The 27,064-nt window shown below is 41.8% G+C and overlaps 2 protein-coding genes across 3 annotated transcripts in view; one reads left to right on the top strand and one right to left on the bottom strand.

The window, feature by feature from the left end:
- Positions 1-7,804, bottom strand: part of cpeb4b (cytoplasmic polyadenylation element binding protein 4b) — a 38,844-nt gene extending 31,040 nt beyond the window's left edge. For both annotated transcript variants that reach the window (XM_050036750.1, XM_050036758.1), the window contains exons 1-2: positions 7,378-7,804; positions 5,331-6,568 (exon numbers count right to left, since the gene is read on the bottom strand). In XM_050036750.1, coding sequence (XP_049892707.1) covers positions 5,331-6,521 — 1,191 coding nt within the window. In that variant the 5' untranslated portion in view covers positions 6,522-6,568; positions 7,378-7,804. The remainder of the gene's footprint in view (positions 1-5,330; positions 6,569-7,377) is intronic.
- adad2 (adenosine deaminase domain containing 2) overlaps positions 1-27,064 on the top strand; it is a 107,602-nt gene that overhangs the window by 23,512 nt on the left and 57,026 nt on the right. The gene's annotated exons all lie outside the window — the stretch shown is intronic.

Below are 27,064 nucleotides of genomic sequence, written 5' to 3'. Positions count from 1 at the left end.
GTAGGGGAGTAAAGAATGATTAAATACAGCATGCTGTGGGTGATTAACTCCAACATTAATCTTCAATGACACCTGCCTGTTAATGAAAAATGGATGTTTATGAAGGGTAGAGGAGTGGAAAAAGTAACAAGGTAAAGCACATAAGACTATAAGAGTGCTGTATTATTTTAAGGCTTTTAGGCCCGTAAGATCATCACACCCTCCGACTAGCATTCATTTTTGAGAAGGCTGATATTTTTTCTCCTATTTTTGTGCATCTAATCACATCCCCTTGAAAACAGGGAGAGAGAGAGGAAGCCCAAAGCAAAGAAGGGAAGGGAAAATGGCAGATGAAAGAAAGGGGATGACGGAGAGAGGGAAAGCGGGTTGTGAGGTAAGGCAAAGTAAAAAGAGAAGAAAGGAGGTCAGGAAAGGGAAGCAGGTTGAGCTTTTGATTCTTGCGATTATCTTTCTTCCTGGTCAAAGTATTTCAAAGACCTGCTATGACATTAAATACCTCCGACTGTCAGAAACAACCTATTACATAGTGTTGGCTGAATGGCTGAATGGTGTGTGTGTGTGTGTGTGTGTGTGTGTGTGTGTGTGTGTGTGTGTATGTGTGTGTGTGTGTGTGTGCGCGCGCACGCATTTGGGTTGTAACAGGAGTAACAGAGGCAGGGGTTCAGGCAGTATTTGCACTGCTTGGGGATTAGACTGAACTGACTCCTTTATTGTATGCAATGAGCTAGGCTAAATACAATATGACACTTCCACATAGACTCTGCTTTGTCTTCTTCCTTTGTTAAGACACATGTGCAGAAGACATAGGCCAGGGACTAATTAGGGCTCATGCACTCATGGGCATGGGCATGGGCATGCGCACGCACGCACACACACACACACACACACACACACACACACACACACACACACACACACACACAAGCTCCCTTTCTTCCTGTTTCAGAGCGTCTGTCAAGGGTGTGAGAAGGGCACAATGAGGCTGTATGAGCAGCAGAGTTATTCGCTTGCCAGCTCAGCTCAGGCCGCTCATTAGTCTAAAAAACATTTCTCTCATTTAACACCAATGTCACAAAGACCAGAGGTAATGGCTGAAACCTCAGGCCACTGCAGCTTGATGGCTCGGAGGGTTTGTTTGTAGACATGCACGCAAGAGAATTTGCATGCATGCATCACGTAAAAGGGAAGGAGGGCTGCCTTAAAAAAGGATGAAGCTTCTTGCTTCATGATCATGTCCTCATCATGGGAGTCTCATACCAAACATAGGCACTGACAATCACGGTATGATTTCTGACACTCGCCTGAGGACCTGTCATATTGATTAGATGGCCTTTCAAACAGTCAGAGGTTACAAGGAAGTAGAATGTGCGAGTCAGACAACAGGTGCTCAACATTTGTTTCCACTGCAGACCTGAAGAGGTACTTTAATAATGTGCCCTCATATAACAGCACTGTGGAAGGCTGCGGTATACCTAAGCTACACAAACAGTGAGGCGGGAGCTGTAACCAACAGTTACCCAGGTAGCTTACTGAGACAATATCCTGTCCTGGCTTACGCGCCTTCAGGCCCTGCAGGTCTTGATCTGGTCATAGGCCAAATTTTCAAATCCGAGTGAGCCCAGTACACCTGACACAGCAGCAAGTCTCTGACCTTGGATTTCATAGGTGAGGAATATAGGAGCAAGGAAAGATAGAAAATTAGCATGGGGTTTCTCTGGGTGCTCCGATTTTCTCCCACAATCCAATGAGGTTGGGTTAATTGGGGAAACCATAATTGCTCGTAGGTGTGAACGTGAGTATAAATACTGCCAACAAGCTCAGGGTGTACCCCACCTCTTGCCCAATGTCAGCTGGGACTGTCTGCAGTCCACCCTCAAGGATAAGTAGGAATAACTAATGGATGGTTGGTTGGATGGATAGAAAGGAAAAAATGCAAGAAAAGAGAAAAAGAAAAGCAAGGAAGGCTTTCCTGGCATTTAAAAAGGTACAAATGTCTGGCCTGAGGCTAGTTACTAGCTGACCAGTGTATTAGCAGTTAGCAGCAGTGTGCCTGGCCTGGAGCCCATCCCAAATACTAAAGCTGCTCTAATACAGCAGTGGCCCTGCCTACTGCAGCAACAGCCACAGTACTGGAACATTTTCTCCCTCTGTGCACCATGGTGCTATACACCACCTAGGATAAAATATCCACCAAATGGCATATGGCCTTGCACTCAAATTGCATCTACACATTTGCTCATATACACATAAATGAATCTCATGGCCTGAGGCAATTACGAGATAATGCCAAACTCTGTGAAAGCGGGCAGACAGAGAGAGAGCTTTGCTTTAACAGCCAGCCGTTAACATAACATAGCTCACCTGACATATTGCTGTTTTGATGTGTGTTCCTAATGGCATCTAACGGCAAACGCTACAGAAGTGCTACTTTATAGGAGTTAACTATTGCCTCTGTGGAGCCGTGTGTTACAATCACATCTAATCCAAAAATTTACAAAGACACTGACACTATGATGAACCGACTTTGATTGCACACAAACAGAAAGAATGGGAATTCTAAAGCAAAAGCCACTCATCCTTCATCTGTCATGTCAGTGCTAAAATGGAGACAGTTGGAGAGGGCTTATAGTGAAACAGTGTGACAACAGTTCCTCATGGGGTATGTTTAGTTCAGAGTTACAGGAGCTACTGTATTTCAATTACCAAACCCGGGGTGTCTTGTGTAAGGCAACGTGTCATCAGTGATCTCAACAGTTCATGATCATGACAAACCCTGACAAGCACCATTTTGAGTTCAGTTTTTAGGGAGCAAAACAAAGCTACTGTTCTGACGATTTTGGCTATTGCAATTCTTCAGCAAAGGCAATAAAACTGGAGTGAATGGGAATGAAATGGCCTACAGATCTTAAAGACTGAACTACGCCGAGGAGGCCTCTGACAAATGAACCCGACACTTGGTTGCCTGTGGAATAATTTAAGAGCGGTTTCTATAGTGATAGCTTCAATGGTGCAACATGATCTGTATCCTCGCACCAAATAGAGGCATTTTCCAATTCAATTACAGGGGACGGAAAAATACCATCAGTTTACAGTTCAGCGAAACACATGATATATGGTTCATAATTTGATATATTTAAAACACTCTTTACAAAGCACATCGCACAGAAAGACAATGCTTGTTGTCACAGCAAATGGCTCTGTTGTGAGTCAGGTAACGTTCAGTGGCTGTCATAATACCAATCTATATCACCTCAGACCTATCAATTACAAGTCCAATAGTTTAAATGTTAAGTGTCAACAACACCTTCATATTATTTCCATTCTACACCTATATTGTCAATTCCTTGGTCTTTGTAAATTGGTTATACTTACATAATCAGTCACACACTCAGTAAGGCCATTCTTTGCCCATCCTCCATCTGCCCTTGCAGTATCAACAGGGCACAAGGACAATGCTACTTTGGCTGATCTAACAACATACTGCAGCTAAAGTAATGCTAGCTTAAATCCGACATGGGGACGTACAAGTAGGGACTCTCCACTGTTCAAAATGGATGCAGAATCACAATCCTGATAAGAAGAAAATCTGCTTACAGATCTAGTTGCATCTATACACCTGTTTTTATGCAGCATGTAACCATTTCCTGTTGTTAAGAAGGCCTTATGTGAATTTTCACTGAAATATGCTGCTTATTAGAGTCCATACTGTGACTCCAAATATGAACAAGGATTAAGCTCGTATGGTTTGGAATGACCCCATACCTACAGCAATTAGGCTGTTAACTAATGGTAAATAGCTGCTCAGAGGTAAGCTCGGCTACTTATTCAGCAGCATTACCCAAGACCTGTCTTGACATGTCAAGACATGTCAGCACACTGTCCTTATCATTTGACCTGTGCTGCACTGTGCGTCTTTAATTCCAAGTATAGATAGGGAAATACCTGGAAAGGTCACAGTAAGTATCACTTTCTAAAGCTTAGAATGAGTTAATTTGCTTGTTTGGAGGATATTAGTTCATTCCTGAAAAAAACAAAACAAAACTGTCTGCATGAAAATAGAGATTACGACATAGACTTGCCCCATGGATGGGCATGGCCAGGAAATGAAGTAGTCCTTCACTGGTGGTCTCTAAGGCCAATTAGTAATGTTGTTAGGCTATTGACAGACAGCTGAAACAACACAGACAAGCAATTATTCAGACAATTTAATACTGTCTGCTCCATCCAAGATGACATTGGGAACCGATGGTAATCAAGTACCTATGACTGACCAGAAGTTAATTTGACAGAGCAAAAGGAACACTGTCCATCTGTAAGAAAGCAAAGGATAAGTAAAGCACTTAAAGAAGTCTTTCATCAGGTCATCAGGCCTAGCTGGAGCTATAGCAACCTGCCTCTCTTCACCCCCACCTCCTTGTAAGGAACGACACAATCAATCATGAGTTAGATCAATAGAGTGAATTTATCTCCATGCTCCCTTTACCTCTTCCCATCAATCCTATCGGCTGTTTTCTACATGTGATAATACAATTATTCACGCTATCTTCATTGTGAGTGGACCTGGGCATCAAAATTGCAACTACGAATAGGCTGGCATTTCGAAAACGAGTCGCTAGGCTATGGCAGCCACGACCTAGGTGATTAATAAAGTGGTAATCCTGAAAAATCATTGGGCATTAGGCTCGGGCCATAAATCCACAGAATTACCTGCATTTTTTGGTGCTTCTAGCTGGAATAAAAAAAAACCCCACAATGATGCCTTCTTGTGTCAGGATTTGTCTTTACATCTTAGCCTCTGTCATTTTTGGTCATTCACCCATCCCTTTATGATAATTCTCCTTGCACCCTCTCCCGCTTTCCCCATTTGTAACTCCCTCTCCCCATCTTCTCCTCTCCATCCATGATGCCTCCCCCACTCCCCACACCCCCACTCTTCACTTCAAGCCCCCAGCTCGTATACGTGGCACACACCACTGCAGTGACAGAGCCACATTAGTCATCATCAGAGACATACAGCTGTGGAAGTACAGAGCCCGACGACTTATTTTGAAGCTAACACGGTAACAAATGCTTCATGTAAATCCATACCCTCCCCCCACGTCTAAAAATAGCAGCTATACCACATACTGTAATAAACAGCTAACATAAATGACACGTTGATGTTTAATCATTCAGGCAGCCAGCGGCCACTGCTGAAAAATATTCTCACACAAAAGCATGAACACACACAATTCACACACATGCTTGGATACATAATCAAAGAAGAAACTAGAATAGTGTGCCAGAATTATTGCTAAATCATACAGTGAGGCCATCACAGGAAAACTGACCTGAAAGGGGAAGATGTTATCACTGCGGCCGACTCCATCATCCATCCAGGACTTGGGGTTGAAGCCTGCAGGACTGTTTCGGGGGTACTTCTGGGATGCCACATGGTTATTAGGGAAGGTCTTCTTCAGTGGAGAAATAGAGTTGATGGGGGTCATCCCGCCGTTCAGCCCTCGGCGATAATCTCTGCCCTGAGACCCTCCCCAGCCACCGCCACCACTACCATAGCCTCCTCCGGGACTCCAGGAGGTGGAGGAGCCGGGGGAGGGAGAGGGGCTCTGGTAGCTGGCTGGACCCCAAGGGGACGGGGGCTTGTTCAGGCTGTTGGACAAATGTGGCAACTGGCTGAAAGCCGGATTCCTGTGTGGAAAGGGTGGTGGAGGGTGTGGAGAGGCCGGGGAGCGCCGATGCTGCTGGTGTTGGTTGTGGGGGTGCTGGAAGTGGGGGTGTGGTGGGGGAGCCGGGTGGTGCTGGGACAAGGCTGCCGCTGGACCGATCTGGGGGGAGAAGTTCCCGCCAAACCCTGGGCTGACATGGTGTGAGAAGTTCTGAAACAGCAGGGGCCCGTTGTTGGCAGAGGCCGGGTTGAAGAAGCTGACGTCCTCATTGATGATGGTTGATGGCGCCGGCGGGATGGCAGCTGACCAGTTGTTGAAGCCAGTAAGTGATGACGAGGTTGTACTGGACTGCACCGGGCCAGTTCCCCCGAGACCAGACGTCTCCTGATAATCGAAGCCTGTCAGGACAGGTGACTCAAGACGTAACTGCTTCTCCTTTCCATTACTTCCTTCAGATGTGCCGTTGTCTGTCTTGGCTTCCTCTGACCGGGCTTTTTCCAGTTCTGAAATGATCCCACCACCACTCCCACCCTCCTGGTGACTCCCAGGGGACAACTGCTGCTGCTTTTCTTGCGTTTCTTGCATTTCCTGTTGCTGCTGTGCTTTGGGCTTCTCCGGGCCCCCCAGGATTTCGTCTTGCACGCTGTTGTGGGTGGCAGAGGCAGGGAAGAGCCAGGGAGAGCCTCCCGTGGTGCCATTCCCTGCGGCTGTGGTGCTGTTTATGAAAGCAGCAGGGCTCTGCGACACATTTTGGTGGTGGTGTGGGGGCTGCAGATGCGGGTGGATTCGGACCGGGAATGCAGACTTGTTGCCAGTGTTGTTTTGAACTAGGACTCCAAACCCGTAATCCCCCATTTGTTTTCTCCCCCCACACACAAATGCTATCCCGTGATCGTTTGGTCCTATTGAGAGAAGAGCACACAGGATGGCATGCACTGAGTTAGCAGACAGCTCCTCTCATTTCACTATAGGTCAAGGGATTTAGAAACAACTAGGTGATGGCCATGGACATTTACTAGTGACATAAAAGATCTTTTTCTCTGCTGGATCTGTTTTACTCCCCCAGAGGATATCTAGACATATGATAATCACACAACACTGTCATGAATAAGCTCATTCTTGCACTGAACAATCTACCCTTATTACTCTGGGCTGTTGAAAAAAGCCAACCAGTTAACATTACATCTTTAGCTAATTATAACCCCGTGACGTTGCCAGCTTGTAAGTCTTCAGCTGAGCTGCTGGCAGCCACCAAGATAGCTGGGAACACTGCTGTGTCGAGCCGACACAATCTCCATTTGGAGACGTTTTCCTATCGCAAACCAACTGACAGATAATGAATAACCCGCAGTGTAACCTTAAGGAGATCCCCGCTGTACAACATATTAATGAACGTTTAGAATATTAACAGTAAACCGTCCTAACGTTCAGAGGAAAAACACTCGACCTTGTTTGACAGCTGTCAGGAGTACGTGTAGTCCAACCTCAAAATGTATCAGATGAAAGTCACAAAATGAACAGTGTCACACTTAATTGTTCGTTATTACATTTTTTACACGTCAGGTAACAGCCGACAGTGAAGCGGTTTAAATTAACTACATGGCAAGCTAACATTTCCACCCGTTGCTAACGTTAGCTAGCTAGCTACCAGCTAGCATAAATGCTAGCTAGCTGGACAGGCTGGATACAGGCGATTAAAATTTCGTTTCACCTTCTGATCACCACCTTCGACCTCGGCGATGTCTTTGTCGAGATCCGTCCCTCGGTTTGAAAGCAAGGTGGTGTCCTTGAGAAAAAAACGAGTGCGTCAGGCAGGGCTTTTCAGAGGCGATTTGATAGCTGACTCGTACAGTGCAGTCGGTCAGCTTTTTTTCTCCCTTCTCCTGACGTGTCCTGCCTGCTCAATGACACAGCTCTCTATCTGCTGCCTCTAATCTGGACTGTGTGATCAAAGAGCTTTGTTAACGTGGCAATGAGTGAAATATATCCGGCCGCGGTTCGTTCACAAGCCTTACTCGATCGGTTTCATTGTTCGTTTGGTTTTCAGGATTATTTTCTCGCTAACTGTCTTTTCCTACAGAGCCAGCCGATTCCTGTGTGCTTCTTTGGCTGCCCCTCTCTCCTGAAACCGACAGTGGCCGAATGACAGCGAGAGATCAGCAGAGACACACTTCCGCTTCAAGCACCGCCCCTTCCACCGTGGCCACTCCCCCCGAGGGCCACACCTCGGTCTGTGATTGGCCGGACGACCGGCAGCTTCGCCTAATTCCTACAACATTTAAAGGCCATGCACCAATAATACAACCATGCCATCCATAAGTACTGCCCACTGAGGTCAAATATGATTAACTAAAAAGAAAAAAAAAATCCTCCCAGCACGGTCCTGTCCTTTCACGATGCAGCCGGTATCAGGTCGTGAGAAAACTGAGATACCCAACCCCCCCTTAGAAAGGATGGAAATGCCTCAGAAAGAGAGCATCCTTGGCTCAGGCTTTTTGATCTCACACTCGTTCAGTGTAAATGTGCAAATGAAACAGAAGGGTAGGGTATCATTTTGGTAGTGTTTTTAGTCAGCCATCTATCCAGTTTATCCAGTTTGTATCCAAATTATGATGCCTGCAATGTTACGGTTTTGTTGAGAGAGGTTTAAGTTAATTATGTAGATAGATAGATAGATACATAGATAGATACATAGATAGATAGATAGATTTTAGCATTAAGGTCATTGATGGTGGTTTTCTTGTACTGGACTGCATTATATTCAGATGGTTTATGATATTCTGCCTTTTTCATGTCAGTAAATGTGAAAGAGCAAAGATTAGAAATACCTCTTAATATGTTGTCAACACAAGGCTACAACACCACCTTGACCTATGACCTCAATAAGAAACATATTTTAATTTGCACATTTCCAACGTCCAAATGTCGACAAAACAGGACATATAAGATTGTTACTGAAAACCATACGTGTTAATATGAATGTTCGGCCATCTTACATCATGCGACATTATGTAACATGACTTTATGACATGCAAACATTGCCCTACATGTGAATTTCCTCAAGTGAAATGAGTGGAATATGTTTCATTTATGATACACTTAAGGGTGGCACAGGGATGCAGTGGTTTGCACTGTAGCCTCACAGCAAGAGAGTGTCGGGTTCGAACCCTGGGTAGGGTCCTTCTGTGTTTGCACATTCTATCCATGCCAGCATGGGTTTTCTAGGGGTTCTCTGGCTTCCACCTACAGCCTAAAGACGTGCCGATTGGGTTAATCACTTTAAATTTCCTGGACGTGTGTGAAAATGAGAGGTTACCTGTTTTTATGTGTCTGCCCCGTGGTCTGGCAGCCTGTCTTGGGTGTACCCCACCTCTCGCCCAAGGTCAGCTGGGATTGGCTCCAGCCCCTCTACAACCAACACATTCTCACTCCTACCTCGTCACATATCAACATTTGGTCATGGACCTTCCACGTCCAGATCTGATGTGAAAGGCACCCTGAGTGCATTTGTTGTTGACGTTCTGGGACACCGTGTCACGTTATGCCTGTTACTTGCATTGTTTTCTTTCATAATACACTTCCGTTTTCACAGGACATTTATCCTTTACATACAGTCTCTTTCCAAATAAGTGCACTTCATCAGTACAACAATGCAAACTGACATGTTTTTCCTCCAACAACTGATGCATGGGGTTGGGTTTAGGCAACAAAAGCATGTGGTTGGGTTTAGGTAAAAACAACAGGGTTTGGCTGTATAATCTTACGGGACGCGAACACCGCTCTCCTGGGTGAAAGTCAGTGTTTGTTGGACCCCAGCTTATTTTTGTATATTGTAATATTTGTGTTAGCTCACCGTAAAGACTGGAAGCTGGGAGAAACAGCTAGCACCCTGACTCTTTTCAAAGATAATAGCTTTGTAGCAAGTCTGGGACTAAATCAATGTGTAATATAAAGCTTCAAACTATTATTAATGCATTTTCTAAATACTCTGAGCAATAAAATACAACGCATCTTTGTAGCGTCCATGTTGATTCCACATTATGACTTAAAGCTCATGAATGACGGATGAACGACTTCTCAACTTGGGGAATGGGACCATCTGAGGAGCACATGAATGCAAAATATTTCTTGGCCAACTTCCTGGAGTCTTGTCATCATTGTGAGGTTGGCAAGCAACCATAAACAGATACAGTGTGAGACAAGGTGTTATTACTGAGCTTTAGAGGTGCTGGTAGGCGTTTTTGTTTTTACCTATGGACAGAGCCAGGCTAGCTGTTTCCCCTGTTTCTAGTCATCATGCTATGCTAAGGTAACTCCCTGCAGGCTGTAGCTTCATATTAAGGTTAATAAGGGCATGGTACTCATCCTCTCATTTAACTTTTTGCATGAAAGCTATAAAATTCCTCAAAATGTTGAACTGTCACTTTAAATAATCTATCAACAAAGTTCTTCCTCTTGTTTTTAAAAACCATTTAAACTCCTTCCTGCACACATTCTCTCTGATGTAACCGTTTTAATCTTAATCCCTTCCTGTTACAGTACAGTATATCACAATATTTTCAGCTACAGCCGACAACCTATGTGTGTTTCTCTCTACTCTGCCAGATGTCTGACCATCCAACTCTTTTCCCCTCATCACCCGCCCACATCATTTCCCATATCTCTTTATCTCCCTCTATGTCCTCCTGTGTCCTTCTCTCCTGTACGGTCATTATCACCTCGAGGTCATCAAACAGCTCTGACTCTGTCAGTCTTGTCGACCCTCAACTGGCAGTGTTACATGCAGCTGCAAATGGCTATCTAATAAATCTGTCACTTCAAGTCCAGCTGGGAGAGAGTGATAAATTAGGGAATCCGTAGTGTTCTGCATTATTAAGAGTGTACAGAGAGGATGAGCAGGCGATGGGAGGTGGCCGATGGCAGGTATTGGCAGGGTTAGGGAGGGACCGGCTTAAAGTAATCCGATTAAAAAAATAGATTACAGATGTCTGATAGTAACACTATTCACATTAGGCTTGCAAATTGGAGCAAATACCCTCACATGCAGCTGAGTTTGGAGGCAAATAGCCTTAAAAGTGAACTTGAGTCTTTTTTTTTTGGACAATTACAATTCAATGCTAAAAATAATTACATCTCCACTTACCTAAATGAGACAGCTGTCAAACTTATATGTCACTCTTTTGTCAGGAACAGTATGTAAAATTTATGGGAATTTAGAGGCATCTAGCGAGGGGATTTCAGATTGCAGCCAGCTGAAACTTCTCTTAGTTAGAATTCCTTCAGTGTTCATTGTTCAGGCGTTTTTTACCAGGAGGTGAATTTTCCGCAGAGGTCTCTTCATCTTCAAAATAAACAGATCCAGTGATTTAAACCGGTAAAAACACTAAATAAAGCAGCTTCACATTACAAATCAGTGTTTCTCCGATGCTGTTTCTCCCAGAGAAACTTCTAACTACAGTGTTTGGTTTGTCCATTCTGGGCTACTGTAGAAACATGGCGGACTCCGTGGATGAGGACCTGCTCCCTATGTAGATATAAACGGCTCATTCTAAGGTAACAAAAACATAACAGTTCTTATTTTCTGGTGATTATAAACGAAAGAAAACATACTTATTATATTACATTCCTGTCAATATATCCCCCTAAATCCTACACACTAAACCATTAAGATGCTATTCCCTTAACCATAGCATTGGTAACCAGCAGAGGTTACAAATTAGATGACTGTAGATTCAACTTGACAAAATCAAACAGACTTGCAACTCGACTTGGACTTAAACACCGATGATGTGTGACTTTACCTGGACTTGAGCCTTTTGAATTGAGAATACTTGAAACCTTCCTCCACGCACACAGATTAAAAAGGTGTGTTATTAAAAAGTGTAACATGAATCAATTCATTTCCTGAATCAACTAACATTAACGTTATGTATTCCCAGTAAGCCAACACTTAATTTCCCAGATACACTTTCTTTTAAGCAATCCAACAGCATCCAGTCAAGCTGCAGGAGAGAACCATGAAGAACTAATGTTACATTACAGTCAGACAAAAATGATACCAAAGATCATATCTTCACGTAGCCTACAAAAACTATGTGGTGGTCAAAAACAACAACAACAACAAAAAACAAATTGCAATATGCAGGCATGCGAGTCAAAAATTTAAAGAGGAAGATGCCACAACTTCCAAGTATGTCCGACAATTGAAGTTGCTCAAAGAACAGTAAGTAGAGAGAAATATTAAAGTTTAGCAAGCTAATGCTTAGCTAACATTAGCTGAACAGCAAAGGAAGTTTTTAACAAACTTGTTTTGACAAATAAGTGCAAATGTTATAAAGCATTTGTGAGTTTTGTACATTTAACATTAGCATTGCATTTGTTGAAGACTGCATTATGAGTTGTTAAGGACTTGAAACTCAAAGTTTAGGGCTTGGGACTTGTCAGTGTTGTTTTGGGACTTGACTCGGGTCTTGCCTGCCTTTATTTGGGACTTGAGTGTAAAAACTGGAGACTTACTAGTGACTTGCAAAACAATGACTTGGTCCCACCTCTGGTGACCAGTCCAGATAAACCTCTTCACCCCACATTGTGTGATTTTATCCGCAAGTTCCCTTTAAATGTCATACGAGGAATTTGTCATTAGCTGCATTAGAAAATATGACCCTTTGTTAATTTATGGTGCAAAATATTCTCTCGTCTTTGCCATCTGTGGAATAACATAATTAGTCTTCTAATTGTCTAATGGTAATGATAGCATAACGCAGCAGCTACAATAATTTTCCCTGCATTGCTTTTTAATCAATGCAATAGGTCAAACACTACATGTGCAGTACAACGGCTCCAGCCGAACACTTGTCTCCTTGCTATTATATATTGTCATTTCTATCTGTGACCTCCATTCCCTCTCCTCATTTTCTAATCTCCGTTCTGTTCCACAAACGAAAGTGTTCAAGTGAAATCTTAATCACACGCTGGAGGGCGAGAATCAGCGGGAGGAAGGAGAAATGTTTGATAGTTCTAAATGTGCGCCAGCTTCACAGTATCGCTTGTGTAGGGCAGAGTATTCCTGTCGCAGTGGGGTGGATGTTTAGGCAATGTGCTTGGTACAGTTAAAGGATTTTCAGGATGGAATAACCGGTCTTACAGGCCTCACTTTGGAGACAACACCCTTTCCAACTTCTGTGTCTCTCCATGTCTTTCACTCTCTGTCACACATCTATCAAATTCCCTGTGTCCAAAGACAGAGCAGAGAGGAAATTAAAAACATATTTGTGAAATGATTTATGGAATTTTTATGTCTACAGTTTGTGCCCAAAACAGACTGAGATGTGTAATTTGTCTACTGCATGAAATAGCTAATAGCCAGTTTTACCATGTGTTCTCTTTCTGGCAATGGGTTTGCGTGTGCCCTGCCATATCCAAGACTGGATAGGTGCTATGAATAAAACATTGAATCCATTAAAAAATTAATCGCCTTTTACCTTAGGCATAATTATGGTGCAATTCCTCCCAGAGTGCATGTGTGTGTGTATTTGTGAGCATGAGCGTTCAGTTGCATGTGTGCACAAAGGTGCCAGAGTGCAAATGTGCACATGCTAATTTCATAACTCCAGTGTTGTTGATTTCTATCTTAAAATCTCAATTTGAAACAATTTCCTGCTACTCTGAAGATAGAGACATTTCTGCAGCCTACTTGCTTTGTCTTATGAAGCCCTCTTATTTTGACAAACTCAAGAATGCATTGCAATCCATCTAAAACATGGCGTTTTTTCCAGGTTAACATTTGGCAAATACAAGGTTTTTACCTGACAGCAAATTGTACTTGTGTAAATTATGTAGATGTTTGAAAGACAGATGCTTTTGAAGGATGTAACAAAGCCTCGCGATGTGCTGTTGTCATGTTTGTGTCCTATGAAATATTAAGGGAGTGTACATGCTGCGAACAAAACGGTGTGGACATGCTCCTGGGTGGCTTTGGGACACAACAAGGACCTCTGGGTACAGGGTGGAGTGGGAGGGGGTGTTGAATTAGATGATGCCAAAAGCAAATATGAGCAAGGAGGATAAAAGAGCTGTGGCAAATAACAGTCAGGGATGCAAAAACAAATAGGCACCCATCTGAAAGGTCTCCAATAAGACTTATTAAGACACACCAAAACATAAAATGACCTAGTTTTGGTTTTCATTTTGAACATTACAATCCTCACACACAAAGAAGACTTGATGGATGCGGCAGAGCCTCAGTCAGTTTTCCAATATTTCCACCATAGTCACTTTGATCTGTCTTAATCAATCATTCATAGTCACTGATAACATCATTTGAAATATACATAAAAACCACCAGCTTCATTCATTTTTCATATTAGAGATCAACTTCCCTCCTCAGTTTTCTTTTTTTTTTTTGGACAGCTTGACATCTTTCACATCCTTCATCCGCTCGGTGTATTTTGCCCTGTTGTGCTCTCCCTGGGGACTCCATACTAATTAAGCCAAAGAGGTCTCCGCCGGGTAGAGGCCGGGACGACTGAGACACGTGGACTTTGTGTGTGTGTGTGTGTGTGTGTGTGTGTATGTGTGTGTGTGTGTGTGCGCATGAGTGTCTGTCGCAAAGGCCAGGCTGATTTCATGACTCCACTGGGTACAGAAGGGATAATAAATTACAACAGCGCAGCAGCTGGGGGTCTGTGATGTGAGTGTCAATATATGTGTGTGTGTGTGTGTGTGTGTGTGTGTGTGTGTGTCTTCGGGCACACTAGATTGAGCAAATATGTACTTTAGTGAGTTAACACATATTTCAAAATTCAACATCTTGCACTGTAGCAAAGCTGGAAAATCTGCAGTTTGACTGCTTTCCCAGTTTTCAGTTGTATCTGATCATGGTGTAACTTTTCATATCAATACAGGAAAATATGGCAGGTGATATAAAAAATCTCTTTAAAAATTGTCCGTAACAGTTTATGAACTGCAAAAAAATTAAGTGAATTAATTCTGTTTGGACAAGCACCAACTTCAGAGAGAAAATTGGCAAAATTTGCATAATTACTATAACTGGCATAGAAAATTAGTACTGGTGGATTACCCATTTTTGCCCTGGTGGTAGTCGTGATAATCAGATGTACACTGCTCACATTAATGCCAAAAAGTTTCACAAAGAATTGGGGCTGAACACGATGTGTTGGTTTAGCCAAACTGTTACTGATCCTTCCTTTCGGGGAAATTGGGTCAACGATGTACAGAGAAAAAAATATAATTATCTATCTTTATATCTTTCACTACACCCCTGTATCTCAAGTGATTCTTGTACTATATGTGGCAGTCTGCAATGTGTGAATTTGTTGTTGCCATGGCAATGTCAAATTTGGGCTACTTGTTCATTCATTCACTGTTGGTGACACATAAAAGGGATTCTGTTTCAGCTTATTTTCATCTATTTGCATCTTTAGCTTTCTTATAAATCAACACAACAAAAACATTTGGAAACATGTATCAATCTGTGAAAGGATGTGTGTGTGTGAGTGAGCGTGTATGATTAACGAATGTGCACAGATGTATGTGAAATCAATTGAGGAACTGTACTGCTGAAGCGGGAGTGGTTTCATTTACCTTCTGGGCACTTCTCCATGGCTGATGAGTCTGGCTGGGTGACAGGCTGAGAGGAGCCAGGACAACAGACGCTGGATGGATGTGAAGGCCAGCTTCAAGTAAAGATCCGCCATTTTGATTATCTTCAACAGTTTTTTTTGTAATCATATGACGTTCAAGTCACAGATCAAGTCGAGTCTCATTGAGTCATTTTCACAAGAAGTGTTGTAATTTGGATTCTGATATAATCCAGAGTAGGATATGAGGGTGTAATCATACTCCTCAGTGTGCATCATCCAGTTGTGTTTCAGTTACGGATTTCCTTTGTTTCCCAGAATGATTTTTAGCCAATGTTTCCAGCGTGGCTCCATGGATGGCAATATCGGTCTGTGTGTCGTTTAGTCTCTCTCTGTCGGTCGGTCGCTTTACTACTTTTGTCTAGACTGAAATAGCTCAACAGCTATTGGAACTTTGGTATACGCATTCACGTGTCCCTCAGGAATGTAATATGAATTTGAATAATGTTTATCACCTGACATCCACTGGCATTATCAGGTCAAAATTTTAATTTGTCCAATAATTTGGTTGATGACCAAAAACCTGCAAAAGTGGTGCCATGCCATTGTTCTGACAGCCCAAAATTCTAATGCCCCATTAGTTCAAAAAATGTCCCATTGGCCCAAAATTTCTCTGACAGCCCATTATCTCAAAAATAAATGTCCATTGCTCTAAAGTCCTGTTTTTTGAAAACACGCACTCCCTAACCACACATTCACCACTTTCAATGCATCCGCTATATAATAATGTGCAAATGTGACGTATCCACGGTTTACAGAAACTTACAATGCAAATATTTTTAAATGTGATTGCGATATCAAACTACAGGGAGTGTGTATTATCAGAGAAATGGGATTTTGGAAGTAATGAGCATTTGTTTTGTGGATAAGGGCTTGTTGGAGAATGGGACATTTTTCAGACTAACAATGCTTCAGAAATTTGGGCCATCAGAACAATGGACAGTCTCCACAGAGGAAACATTCCCATCAGCCTCAGTTGTACTGTTAAGTGCTAAATAGCCCATGTTAGCATGCTAGCTAAGATGGATCAGCCTGTTAGCTTGTCATTAAGAGCATGTTAGCATGCTGTTTGCATGGATGGATGATGACTTGTAATTTGTAAGTTAGTTATTTTTTTAGTGCTACATATTGGTGGCGTTTCACAAGTGTGTAGCTCAGTTTTTACTCAACTCTGTTAGTGTAAATATTAGATTTTATTCCAGTCTAACTGCAGGTGATGTGTCAAGCAGGAGATATGGTAGCACTCAGATACTCCCCAACTCTCTCACTGGAAATAACGACTATGGAGCTGACATTTTCACTCAGCTGCCAGCCAACTTGTCATATGTTTGTCATATCAGTGATTGCAGCTACCTCTGTCACTCAACATGTGTTATATTGAGGTTTTGGCTGGTGGAGAAATTGGTATCTCTGCTACAGGTTCTGCTCATCAGTTCTGAGGGTCTTAAACCGCAACCTGATGTTTGCCACAGATTCAATTTCACTCAGTCTCTAAAAATTGTTGTTGACATACAAAATAGGATCCAAAAGTCAGTTTGTTGTCCGCTGACCTGCTCGTTGTACACTGACTGGGGCTGTGCCTCTGGTAAGGTCTGTCTGTATGGGGTTCATTGTCTGTGTTTGTCTTTCTCTTGTTTTCTCTTTCCTGTGTGTCTGTACACACACACACACACACACACACACAATGCTGACCGAGGCTAAAAGAAAGAGCAATGGGCAGAGGAATGCTGAGTCAAGCAGACCTGAGCGACCCCCAGCCCCAATAAAGGTACAGAGCATGTGGCCTCATCAATAATGGAAAGTCCACCTTATAACCTTGAAAGTCACTGACCATGTTTACATACACACAAATATTCACTATTATTCCAAATACGACAATAATCTGAATTTATTCCTGTCCTGTAGACATCATAGTCCATTTGGATATGCCAAATACGGCTTTATTGCGAATGTAGCATTGTCCGATTAAGACATGGGATATGCCTGTATTGTTCAAGTTTTAGGAGCAGTCTTTGGACATGTGTATGGAGCATTCTGAATATGCGTCTCAGCTGGGTTTTTTGGCGCTGTTTGCAGCACATAGCATCACGTCTGTTTATCGTCAGCTCTGTGAGTATCCATGGTGCATGGTGCACTGCATGCGAACCAACTTGCCAACAGTTTGCAAGGATGTCAGACAGAAATGCATGCCTTAAAAAAAAGCCCACATTTCAAGTCAGAAGGAGAGACACACCTACTTTTAAACATCATGAAAGACTTGGATATCCACAGGTTTTTGGAAACATATTTTGACGCAAGGAGCCAAATGGCACAAGCAGCTCCAGATGTTCCACTTCTCCATATTTTGACCTGATAAATGACATGTTAGGGCATCAACCCCTGACAAACATATGTGTTTTATGTTAATTGCACGGCTGCATGTGATCAGGAATGGAATATTAATTTTCATTAGCCATGTAAACAGCACAGGAATATTGTCTTTTTCCGGTTAGTGCAAAAAAACTGTGTGTATGTGAACATAGTGTGCATGTGTGTGTGTGTGTGTGTGTCACCAAAAAAAGAAAAATATGTGTTTGACTAATGCAGGTTTGTTTATTAAGACATCAGGCTAGTATGTGTGTCTGTGGTTCAGAGGGGTACACAAAAAGAGATGGTTAGGATTATGGTGTTTCCAGATTACTTTAACGGCGAGGTGGAGCTCCAAGTGTCTCTTATCAGTCGACGCAGCTGTACCTCCAAGGATGTGGTGATGTACTGTGATGTGTGTGTCAGCCGGCAGATGTAGTTAAAGGCAGTCTGAATGATGTACATGCTGTGACTACCAGCCGGAGGTTTCCAGACAAGACTACACGTTACTCCCTCCAGCTACTCTGTAATCCACCAAATCTCACTACCTTCAGCTGTGAACTAAGAATTAAAGAATTTTTGGTAAAAGTTCCTAAAGGCTGAACCTCATACCACATGCATGCAGAGTGCAACCATTTTACTTTGCATTGCTTAGATCTAATGTATCAAACTCATCATGTGTGGGCATTAATTGGTTTTGTGTGCACCCAGAATCTGGGCCACTTCTAAGTTTATTTAACATTATATGATTATGGAAACTCTTGTATTCTACTATTTTCTGCATTTTAATGTGTCCAAACATAATTTAGGAAATATACATCATGTGAAAATTCAAGTCTTGCCATTGTTTAACAATTGCTGGTAATACAATCCTTTATGCTGATATTTTTTCCCTTTGGCAGAGTGGTTTTTGGTATACTGGCAGTTTATGCCTGCTCCACACCCAAAATTGCCTTGAAGAGGTTTTGTTATGAGCTTCACAATGTTTACTTGCTCTAACAACTGAGTCCCTTATGTTTCTTCCTCTTTCAAAAGTAGGCAAGTCTTAAAAGGTTTCGTTCAAGGATGGGTTGTTTTGGAGACCGTGCCAATGTTTAAGAATTATGTCCTTGATGTTCTAAGTCTTAGGGGTGAACACAGTACAGTAAAAAAGCACAGCTTTAGATTTGGAGGGTTTTTGAACTTGCGGATATGCCTCTCGACTCTTTGAATCCACTTTGTTTTCTGCACGTACAAGCTAAATGTTCTTGGTAATTTTGTTCTCTGCATTTGGATCTCTTCTTTACATTTATTCTTGTATTCCTCTGGATCATCACATACCTATTTCAGTCAGGCAAGTTGACTTAGAGGAAGACTTTGAGCATGAAGAAGAGTTTTCCGTTCTGTAGGGCTGATCTAATTATTAAGAGCAAACATCTTTTTCTTTTTTTTTTTGGTTACATGTACATCAAGAAAATTGATTTCTTCAAGGCCTTACTTGTGCATGAATCTGAAGCATGCAAGTTTTAATTTAAGACCTGTACAAACTAATAGAGTGTTCTCACCGCACTGGTGTTGAGAAAATGTGCCGTCAATGTGTGTCAAGGAAGTTACTAGGCTTGAGCCAAATACTCAGATAAAACAAGTATCCAGTACAGATAATGTTCTTTTTACGAGTACGAGTATCATCCAAGTAAAATGAATCAATATCCAACTTGTGATGAAGGAAAATCCTTATTTTGGTAGCTGTGTACAATCTTTTACTCCTGTATTGAAAAATGATCTCACGATCAATTCTGAGACTGTTCTGTAAATAATTTTTTCGTAAATAATAAATATGGCTACTTCTGATCAACAGCATCAATTTCAGGCTTAAAATAACAACCTCTGGTTAGGTCCAGCCCATTTGCAGGTTAGGTTCCACCTACTTTCAGTTTAAATCCCGCCTACTGCGAGTACAAATATGGAAGCAGGTAATTTAGTTGGTTGAACACAAACAGATACAGATAATAATACAGATGCAAAGACAGATACAGATACAGGTACAGACACAGATACAGATACTGATAAAGATACAGATACAAATACAGATACAGATATAATTACAGATACAGATAGATACAAATACAGTACAGATACAGATAGATACAAATACAGATACAGATACGAACACAGATACAGATATAGATACAGACACAGATACAGATGTAGATATAGATACAGATAGATTTAAAAACAGATACAGATACAGACACAGATACAGACAGATACAAACACAGATACAGATATAGATATAGATACAGATAGATACAAAAACAGATACAGATACAGACACAGATACAGATATAGATACAGATAGATACAAAAACAGATACAGATACAGACACAGACACAGATACAGACAGATACAGATACAAACACAGACACAGATATAGATATAGATATAGATACAGATACATACAGATAAAGATACAAATATAGATACAGATACAGATAATGGTTAACTTGCTCATCCCTAGATGTTACTGATTATTTCATATTTACAGCAGACACATGAAAGCTGAATCAATCTTCTAACTCTGAATAAGTGCATTTTACATAATTTCAAACTATTTGTTTAAGGCACGTCACACCTTAACAAGTATTTTTAAAACATATTAAAGAGCATTTTTGAAAGACGACTGATTGATTTCTGGGGTTGGGTACTGTTTACATTTGAACCGAAACTGGTACCTGGAGTTCGGTACCAGTACCCAAAAGTACCTTTTTTTGGGAAATTTACTCTTTCTGTAATAACAAAAATGGATTTTCAATTGCAAGAAATGCTCAAAATTCACAAATGCATATTGTGGTTATTGCAAGCCTGCTGAGAAATATGAGTGTGATGGGTTTTATCAGGTTCATTTGGCATGGTCTTCTATATTAAGAATCAGTGGGAGTTGGGAGTCTTTGAAGGAATAAGTGATTCCTCCCTGTTGTAGATTTAGAAACTGAGAGCCAGATTGTTTTATCTTAATCACTCCTCCAGATGTTTCTGTCCTCTCTATGGTCCCTTTAGACCTTAAAGCTCTGCCAGCCGAACAACAGAGGTTAACTCCTACGGTCAAAATGTACTGGAACGTCATTCTCTTTTACCTTCTCTCAAACTTGGTTCAGAAAATCAAACTGTTTAAAGCACAATTCAATCACTGATGTTATTTTAGCCTGAGCATGCACCAAAAGGGAACTTCTTTCTGATGCTTTGCTTTTTGCTGCACATAAGGGCAAAGTTACATAACACGATACGCTCCATGATTCCTTAATCTGCAATCAAAATGCTGATCTCAGACAATATCTGAAGACTTAGAGGTTTCAAACAGATCTAAAGAAGGGCTACTGTAAAGAAAGGTCACAAATACACAGGAGGTCACAGGAGTTTACAGGATTTCATTAATCCTATTTGATGTCTGGGCGGGTGATGATTGCTGTACGAGCTGCGTTGGCATTATTATCAAGCAGAAAGACTTTGTGACCTTTCCTGTGAGCCACAGTGCGAGGAAGGGCCCTTTAGTAAAGAGATTGATCCCCCTAACCCAAAACCCTCAGGGCCCCCCAGGATCTGTTGTGTTTATTGACCTCAGTTTGCAGAGTTCACAATCTGGCCCATTGGTAGTTAGAGTCATTGATTGGAGTATAACACATAGATGATCAATCTGTTAAAATCGCACTGGCTGGGAGCTCAGCCAGTCACCAGCCTCTGGGGTCATGGGAGGCACACGGCAACGTGACTGTTTGGGGGGGCTGATTCCTGAATCCTGAATCCACTTTTGCATTCATGCAAACAAAAAAGCGTTTTGTGTGCATTCATGCATATCTGTTCATCATACACTCACAGTACTGTGTGCACTGTGTGAACATACATTAATCATAAACATGCCATATACACTCTACACACACAAATGTCATGGCACCCAACAATCAATACCTTAAAAATCTATAACAAACTGTTTAGCATATTCTTTGATCCTCTGCAATGCTGCCCCCAGAACAACCTTTAAAAGCAGATAAATGGATGGCAAATTTCACAGTGTTCTTTCTTCTCTTTCACCATCCTAGTGCCATGGCTCTGGGGATGGTAATGTCAGTCTGTCTGTCTGTCAGGCAGTCCGTTGCCATGGCCAGGACCGAAATATTCTATCTACAATTTGATGAATTGCTATGAACTGAACTGAGAGTTTGGTGAATCTAAGTTGGAGCAGTCCAGCCCGGTCGCTAGAATAAAATGTTGGCATTCTATGTTTCTGCAAACCAGTTACAAACTTACACGTTTCATTTGTATGTGTCATACATATCATTTCAACATTTCTCAAGTGAGGTAATTCTAAATACATGTGTACAAGCTGATTATGTCATTGCGAGGTAGTGGAGATTATGGACAGTTAGAAATGACAGCTGCCAACCTGCAGGTCACTGCAGACCACTGTTTGAGACCAACAAACAGACAAACACAATCTGTTTGTTGGTCTCATTTGTCGGTCAATGACAATCACCGCATTTGCAATTGTGAAACCAAAAGAAGTTTGTTTTTCAGTGAGCCATTGGTGGTACTTCCAGTGGTAATTACGCAACCAAAAAGAGTGTTTTTGAGCAAGATATCGATGGCATTTGAAGTGGTGATTGTGCCACCAAAAGTGAGTGTTTTTGAGCGAGACATTGACGACATTTCCAGATGCGACTGTGCCACCAGTTTCTCTTCTTTATAAGCAAGAAATCTATCGCAGTTCTATATCCAAATTACCCTGGAAATTCAGAGTTCTCGCGAGAGCACAATTTGAATTTGCTCATCAAGTCACTCTGGCAATCAGTAATGATGCTCATTACCCATGCCGTTGGAGCCGAGCTGCACCAATCACATCGGTGTATCTGATATCGGCGGACCAGAGGCGAGGTAAACAGATGACGACAGTGCTGCGAAGACGAAGTCCGGAATCAGTCAGTAAACATTGCAAGGTGGCTACGGATGAACACCAGTTGTTTGAAACGGCTTTGGCCGCTACAATGAACGAGTTAGACTTGGCTTTTTCTCTAAAAGAGGAACAGAAGACGGCGCTCGAATCTTTCCTTTGCAAGAAGGGCGTTTTTGCTGTTTTGACGACCGGATACGGCAAGAGTCTAATCTACCAGTTAGCTCCGCTGGCAGCTAAGCGCTAAGTATTGTTCTGATTGTTCGTAGTGTTATCCAATTGCGTGCAGTGATGTTTTCAAATCCATGCTTGGTGCCGCCCCTCGAGTTGGGCCATTTTCATTACTCATAGCCAGACCCTAAATCTTTCTAGATTTGGGTCTGGATTTCCAGGCTATATCCAAGTGCTTACTGTACATAAACATAACCACATGTTAACCAAAGCATTGTTGAAACATACAGTTTCAACATATCCACAACATAATAATGTACAAATATTACATCCGTGTTTTGCAGAAACGTATAATGCTTAGATGATGCACTGACATTCCATATAGCACCATCAGGTCAGAATTATGACACATCCAATTCTTAGGTTTCTGACCAGATACTTGTACAGCCTTAGCTGTGCTTTGTATTTAGTGCTAATTAGCAAATGTTAGCACGCTAACACACTATTGTTTTCTGTAGCTTTGTATTTACAGAGGTGAGTTGATGTGACCAAGGTAGATAAATACAAGGTTGACCATATTCTATTGAGAGTGTAATAGGTGCATTTTGGGTATTTACTCTGCTACTGATATTTGTATAGCATGTTACAAAATAGCTTCACACATATGATGCATACAGTAATACATAATGTGTGTCATATGCAATACAAACATTCCTTATATAAGCCTAGAATACTAAACCTTAATTTAATCATACATTCAATAATAAGCGGTCAGTCCTCTTTAATACTGCTAACAGAATTACATGCTAACATTTTATCTTTTCCTTTTTACCATTGTCAGTGTGCGTGCTGTCTACTGTAACCCAGTCTCTCTTTTTCTCTCTTCCTCTTAGCCAGCAGTAGTGGACAGATGGTAGGATCAAACCCCATCAAACATTTACAACCTCACAGACACAAGCCTCATCACACTCACTCCCTGACATCAGAGAGGTCCACCCATACCACCCCCACATGTACATACACACACATACACACACCTGCCCCAGCCACAAGCTCTGAATTTTTTCAAATTAAGAGTTTGATGGAGCATGATGGCACAGTAGCTCTTGTTCTCGCTGACCAAGTCAGTCTTAAACAAAACAGATCATATATGCTCTGCTCGGTTTAACACAGTGTTTCCATTATTTTGCTGAAATTTTGGTCAAGGACTTTCATCAGGACATACTGAATCTATCAGACTTGTTTTACTGCAGCCTTGAGTCCCCAGGGTCCTGTATCTCAAACAAAAGGAGAAGGACGATGGAGAGGAAGGGAGGACAAGGATGATGAGTCAAGGGAGAGAGAGAAAGAGAGTGAGAGGAGGAGGAGGAAGATGACAGTGTTGAGGAGGATGGGAAGAGAGAAACACAGATGATTAGCAGGCGGGGGAGAAAGAGGAGGAGTGGTGGAGGTGGAGGAGGAGGAGGCGCAGGAACTAAAATGGATAGCTGCATTGCTGTCATGCTACAATGTCCTTCAGGCTTTCACTGAAACAACAAGCACCCACTGAATGATGACGATAACATGCAGCAAAGTCTCATACCCAGAAAAACTTAATCAGACATGACTTGCAGAACCATGGATGTAGGTGCAGATACAAGTCCTGCATCATAAATATAATTTCCTATATGCCTAGCTGCACTAAACAATATTATTAAGCCCACACATAAGTTGTAGCTTTTGACATTTCCAATGCAACAACCCCTCCATTTAGAGAAAGATCATTTTGTGACTGCAATCCTTGCAGAAATACACACATCCAAACGCACACATCGAGGCAAATACACGCACAAGTTTAAAAAAAATCTTAATAATGATGAGCCTTTTTCTGTCCCAACAACTCCACAGAGATTTGGTTGCCAAGTCAACCACGGCCACCTCGATGACAACCATGCAGTAGTCAGCTTGTCTTCACCTCTATTTTATATTCAACTGAATCACGCCTGCTGCAATGTCCATCATGAATTTTTATTTTAAATTCTTATGCTTTGGGGGTTATTACAGGTTGGCATGTTACAATCACTGACTTTGATCATAAGATTGCACTGTTTGTTAGGTCTTTATTGTACCTTTTGTGAAAATGAGTCAAATCCATGATGCTCAGTTTGGCTTAACATGCCAAGGAGCTGTTATGAATCTGGTATGCAATGACTGCTGGGTCAAAGACTGTCCATGCAACCAGAACAGCTCTGGATGGTGCAGTGAAAAGGCATAGTGGCAGAGTTAAAATCATCACTTTTTGTTATACACTTCTGTCAAAAAAGGGACTGCTTCAAAGTGCACAAAGGCAAAGTTTGCAACTGACTACTGAACAAAACGGAGCAGCTAAAGAGACAGAAATTTCCCTCATGCATTGGTGGGGACCACAACAAAGCTAACAGAAGAGTTAACATTGGGCTTACATTATCAGATGGACACAAACACTACTCCAAATGAATGCTAATGTTGCTTAGTTTCAATATAAATGTTAAAATCATCAAGAGCTATACTAAGATTATTTCTGTGCCACTTCCATGCACTGATAAAGAAGTTATTTACTTGGGCATATTGTTAAAACACCTCTCTGCAAAAATATTGACATAACGCTTTGCTTTGCAAACAAGGTCAATAAATACTCTTTTATTATGAATCTTTATACCATGAACATTTAATACTTGTGAAAATTCTCCTGCCTGAATGAGCTTTATGTCATCTCAATCTAATGTTTGTGGGATGGGCTGAGCAGTCCAGGGAAAGTTCCTGTACGTGCAGGAACGAGGAAGCAAACCAGGAAGAGAGAAAACATTTTTGGCGCATGCACTAGATGAGCAACCTTCACTGGAATGAACGGGTTGCATCTTGGAATACTATAACAGTGAGCTAGGGTGCACAAAGCCGCAGTAATGATGGTGGATAACAATGAGGCTGTGATATTCTGGGAATTCTTATTTCACAGGATTTTGATGAGATGCAGAGGAAATCTGCCTTTGAATTCAGCGCGACTGGAGCGATGCCTAGCGGAGCTTTTTGTGGGATAGTATCTCATTCAAAATGAGGGTAGCCCGAAAATGATCAAACACCAAATGAATGAGGATGTTGTATGTGCAGCAATATGAGTGGAGATTCTACCAGAGAAAATTATAATGAGTAGATCAGTTACGAAGTTTTTCAGAAATACAGAGAGTTCACTGTTCAAAAAAAGTTGATGTCAATACCCAGGAATCATGCAATGTGATGTCAGAAATGTTTGATATGTTACACACAACATATCTGTTTTCATTTTGGTAAACAAGGAAAATCTATTTAGAGACACTTTCTTACTGCAGCCCTCCTTCGTGATTTAAACCGATAAGGAGAGGGTCTAAATCTGGCCTAGTGTGACTTCAAAGTTTTATTAATAGAAAAATACATGGCCTTGGAGTTTGCTGTTGAAGTCATAAAAGGTTCCCCCCTGGGAGTAACAAACACTGCGACCATACAGGCTGGTTGCTGCATGATCTGCAACCCAAACAGAGATACAACGTGACCCAACGGGTCGCAGCTGTGAATGCATGAAGGCTTATACATTATTCTGTGTGGACAGACTGTAAGAATTTGAAGAGCTTTAGCAGAGCACAGTGAAACAGCCATGTCAGGAACATACCCAAGCCATGCATAAACTACAGAGAAAATGTTTGCCTGCTCGCACATGCATGGATTCACACACTCACTGACCAACAGACACACACACAGTTGCTGTCCATGCTGCTTATTGTCACACCTTGGTCTATAATAAGCCGTGTGAGTCATCATGCCATTTTTTTCATACAGGTAATTACCCATAATGATACTGGGCATGCAGGTCACCAGAACAACACAGGCACAGAATAACACAGAGGTCACAGTAACATAATATCTTTGCTTTTATGCCTGTAAGTGTGTCTATTGTCTGCACAACAAAGAAACTCCCAGTGTTCTCTGACCTAATTTGACACTGTGTACATTAAGGTCCGTCTTTCATTTGAGGTGAGCTAGAAAGATACGGCTGAGCAATTTCTCTTTCTCTTCTCTTATCTTAAACACACTCACACACACCTTAGCATTCAGAAACTCAAACTCCGAGCCAGTGATGAGTCTGAAAGCTCTCCCAGTGTTGACAGTGCTTGACTCATTCTGCAGTGTGCCTGCAGTCATTGAGATGCATAGCGAGGTCTGAGCAGAGTTCTGCCAAGTTGTAGGCAGCCATTTAACCACCACCACACACACATGCATGCAGACACAGATGCACAGGGAGGGAGAGACA

This window comes from Epinephelus moara, chromosome 3 (genome assembly GCF_006386435.1).
Source record: "Epinephelus moara isolate mb chromosome 3, YSFRI_EMoa_1.0, whole genome shotgun sequence".
Classification (NCBI taxonomy): Eukaryota; Metazoa; Chordata; class Actinopteri; order Perciformes; family Serranidae; genus Epinephelus; species Epinephelus moara.
This window is presented reverse-complemented; position numbering and strand designations above follow the sequence as displayed.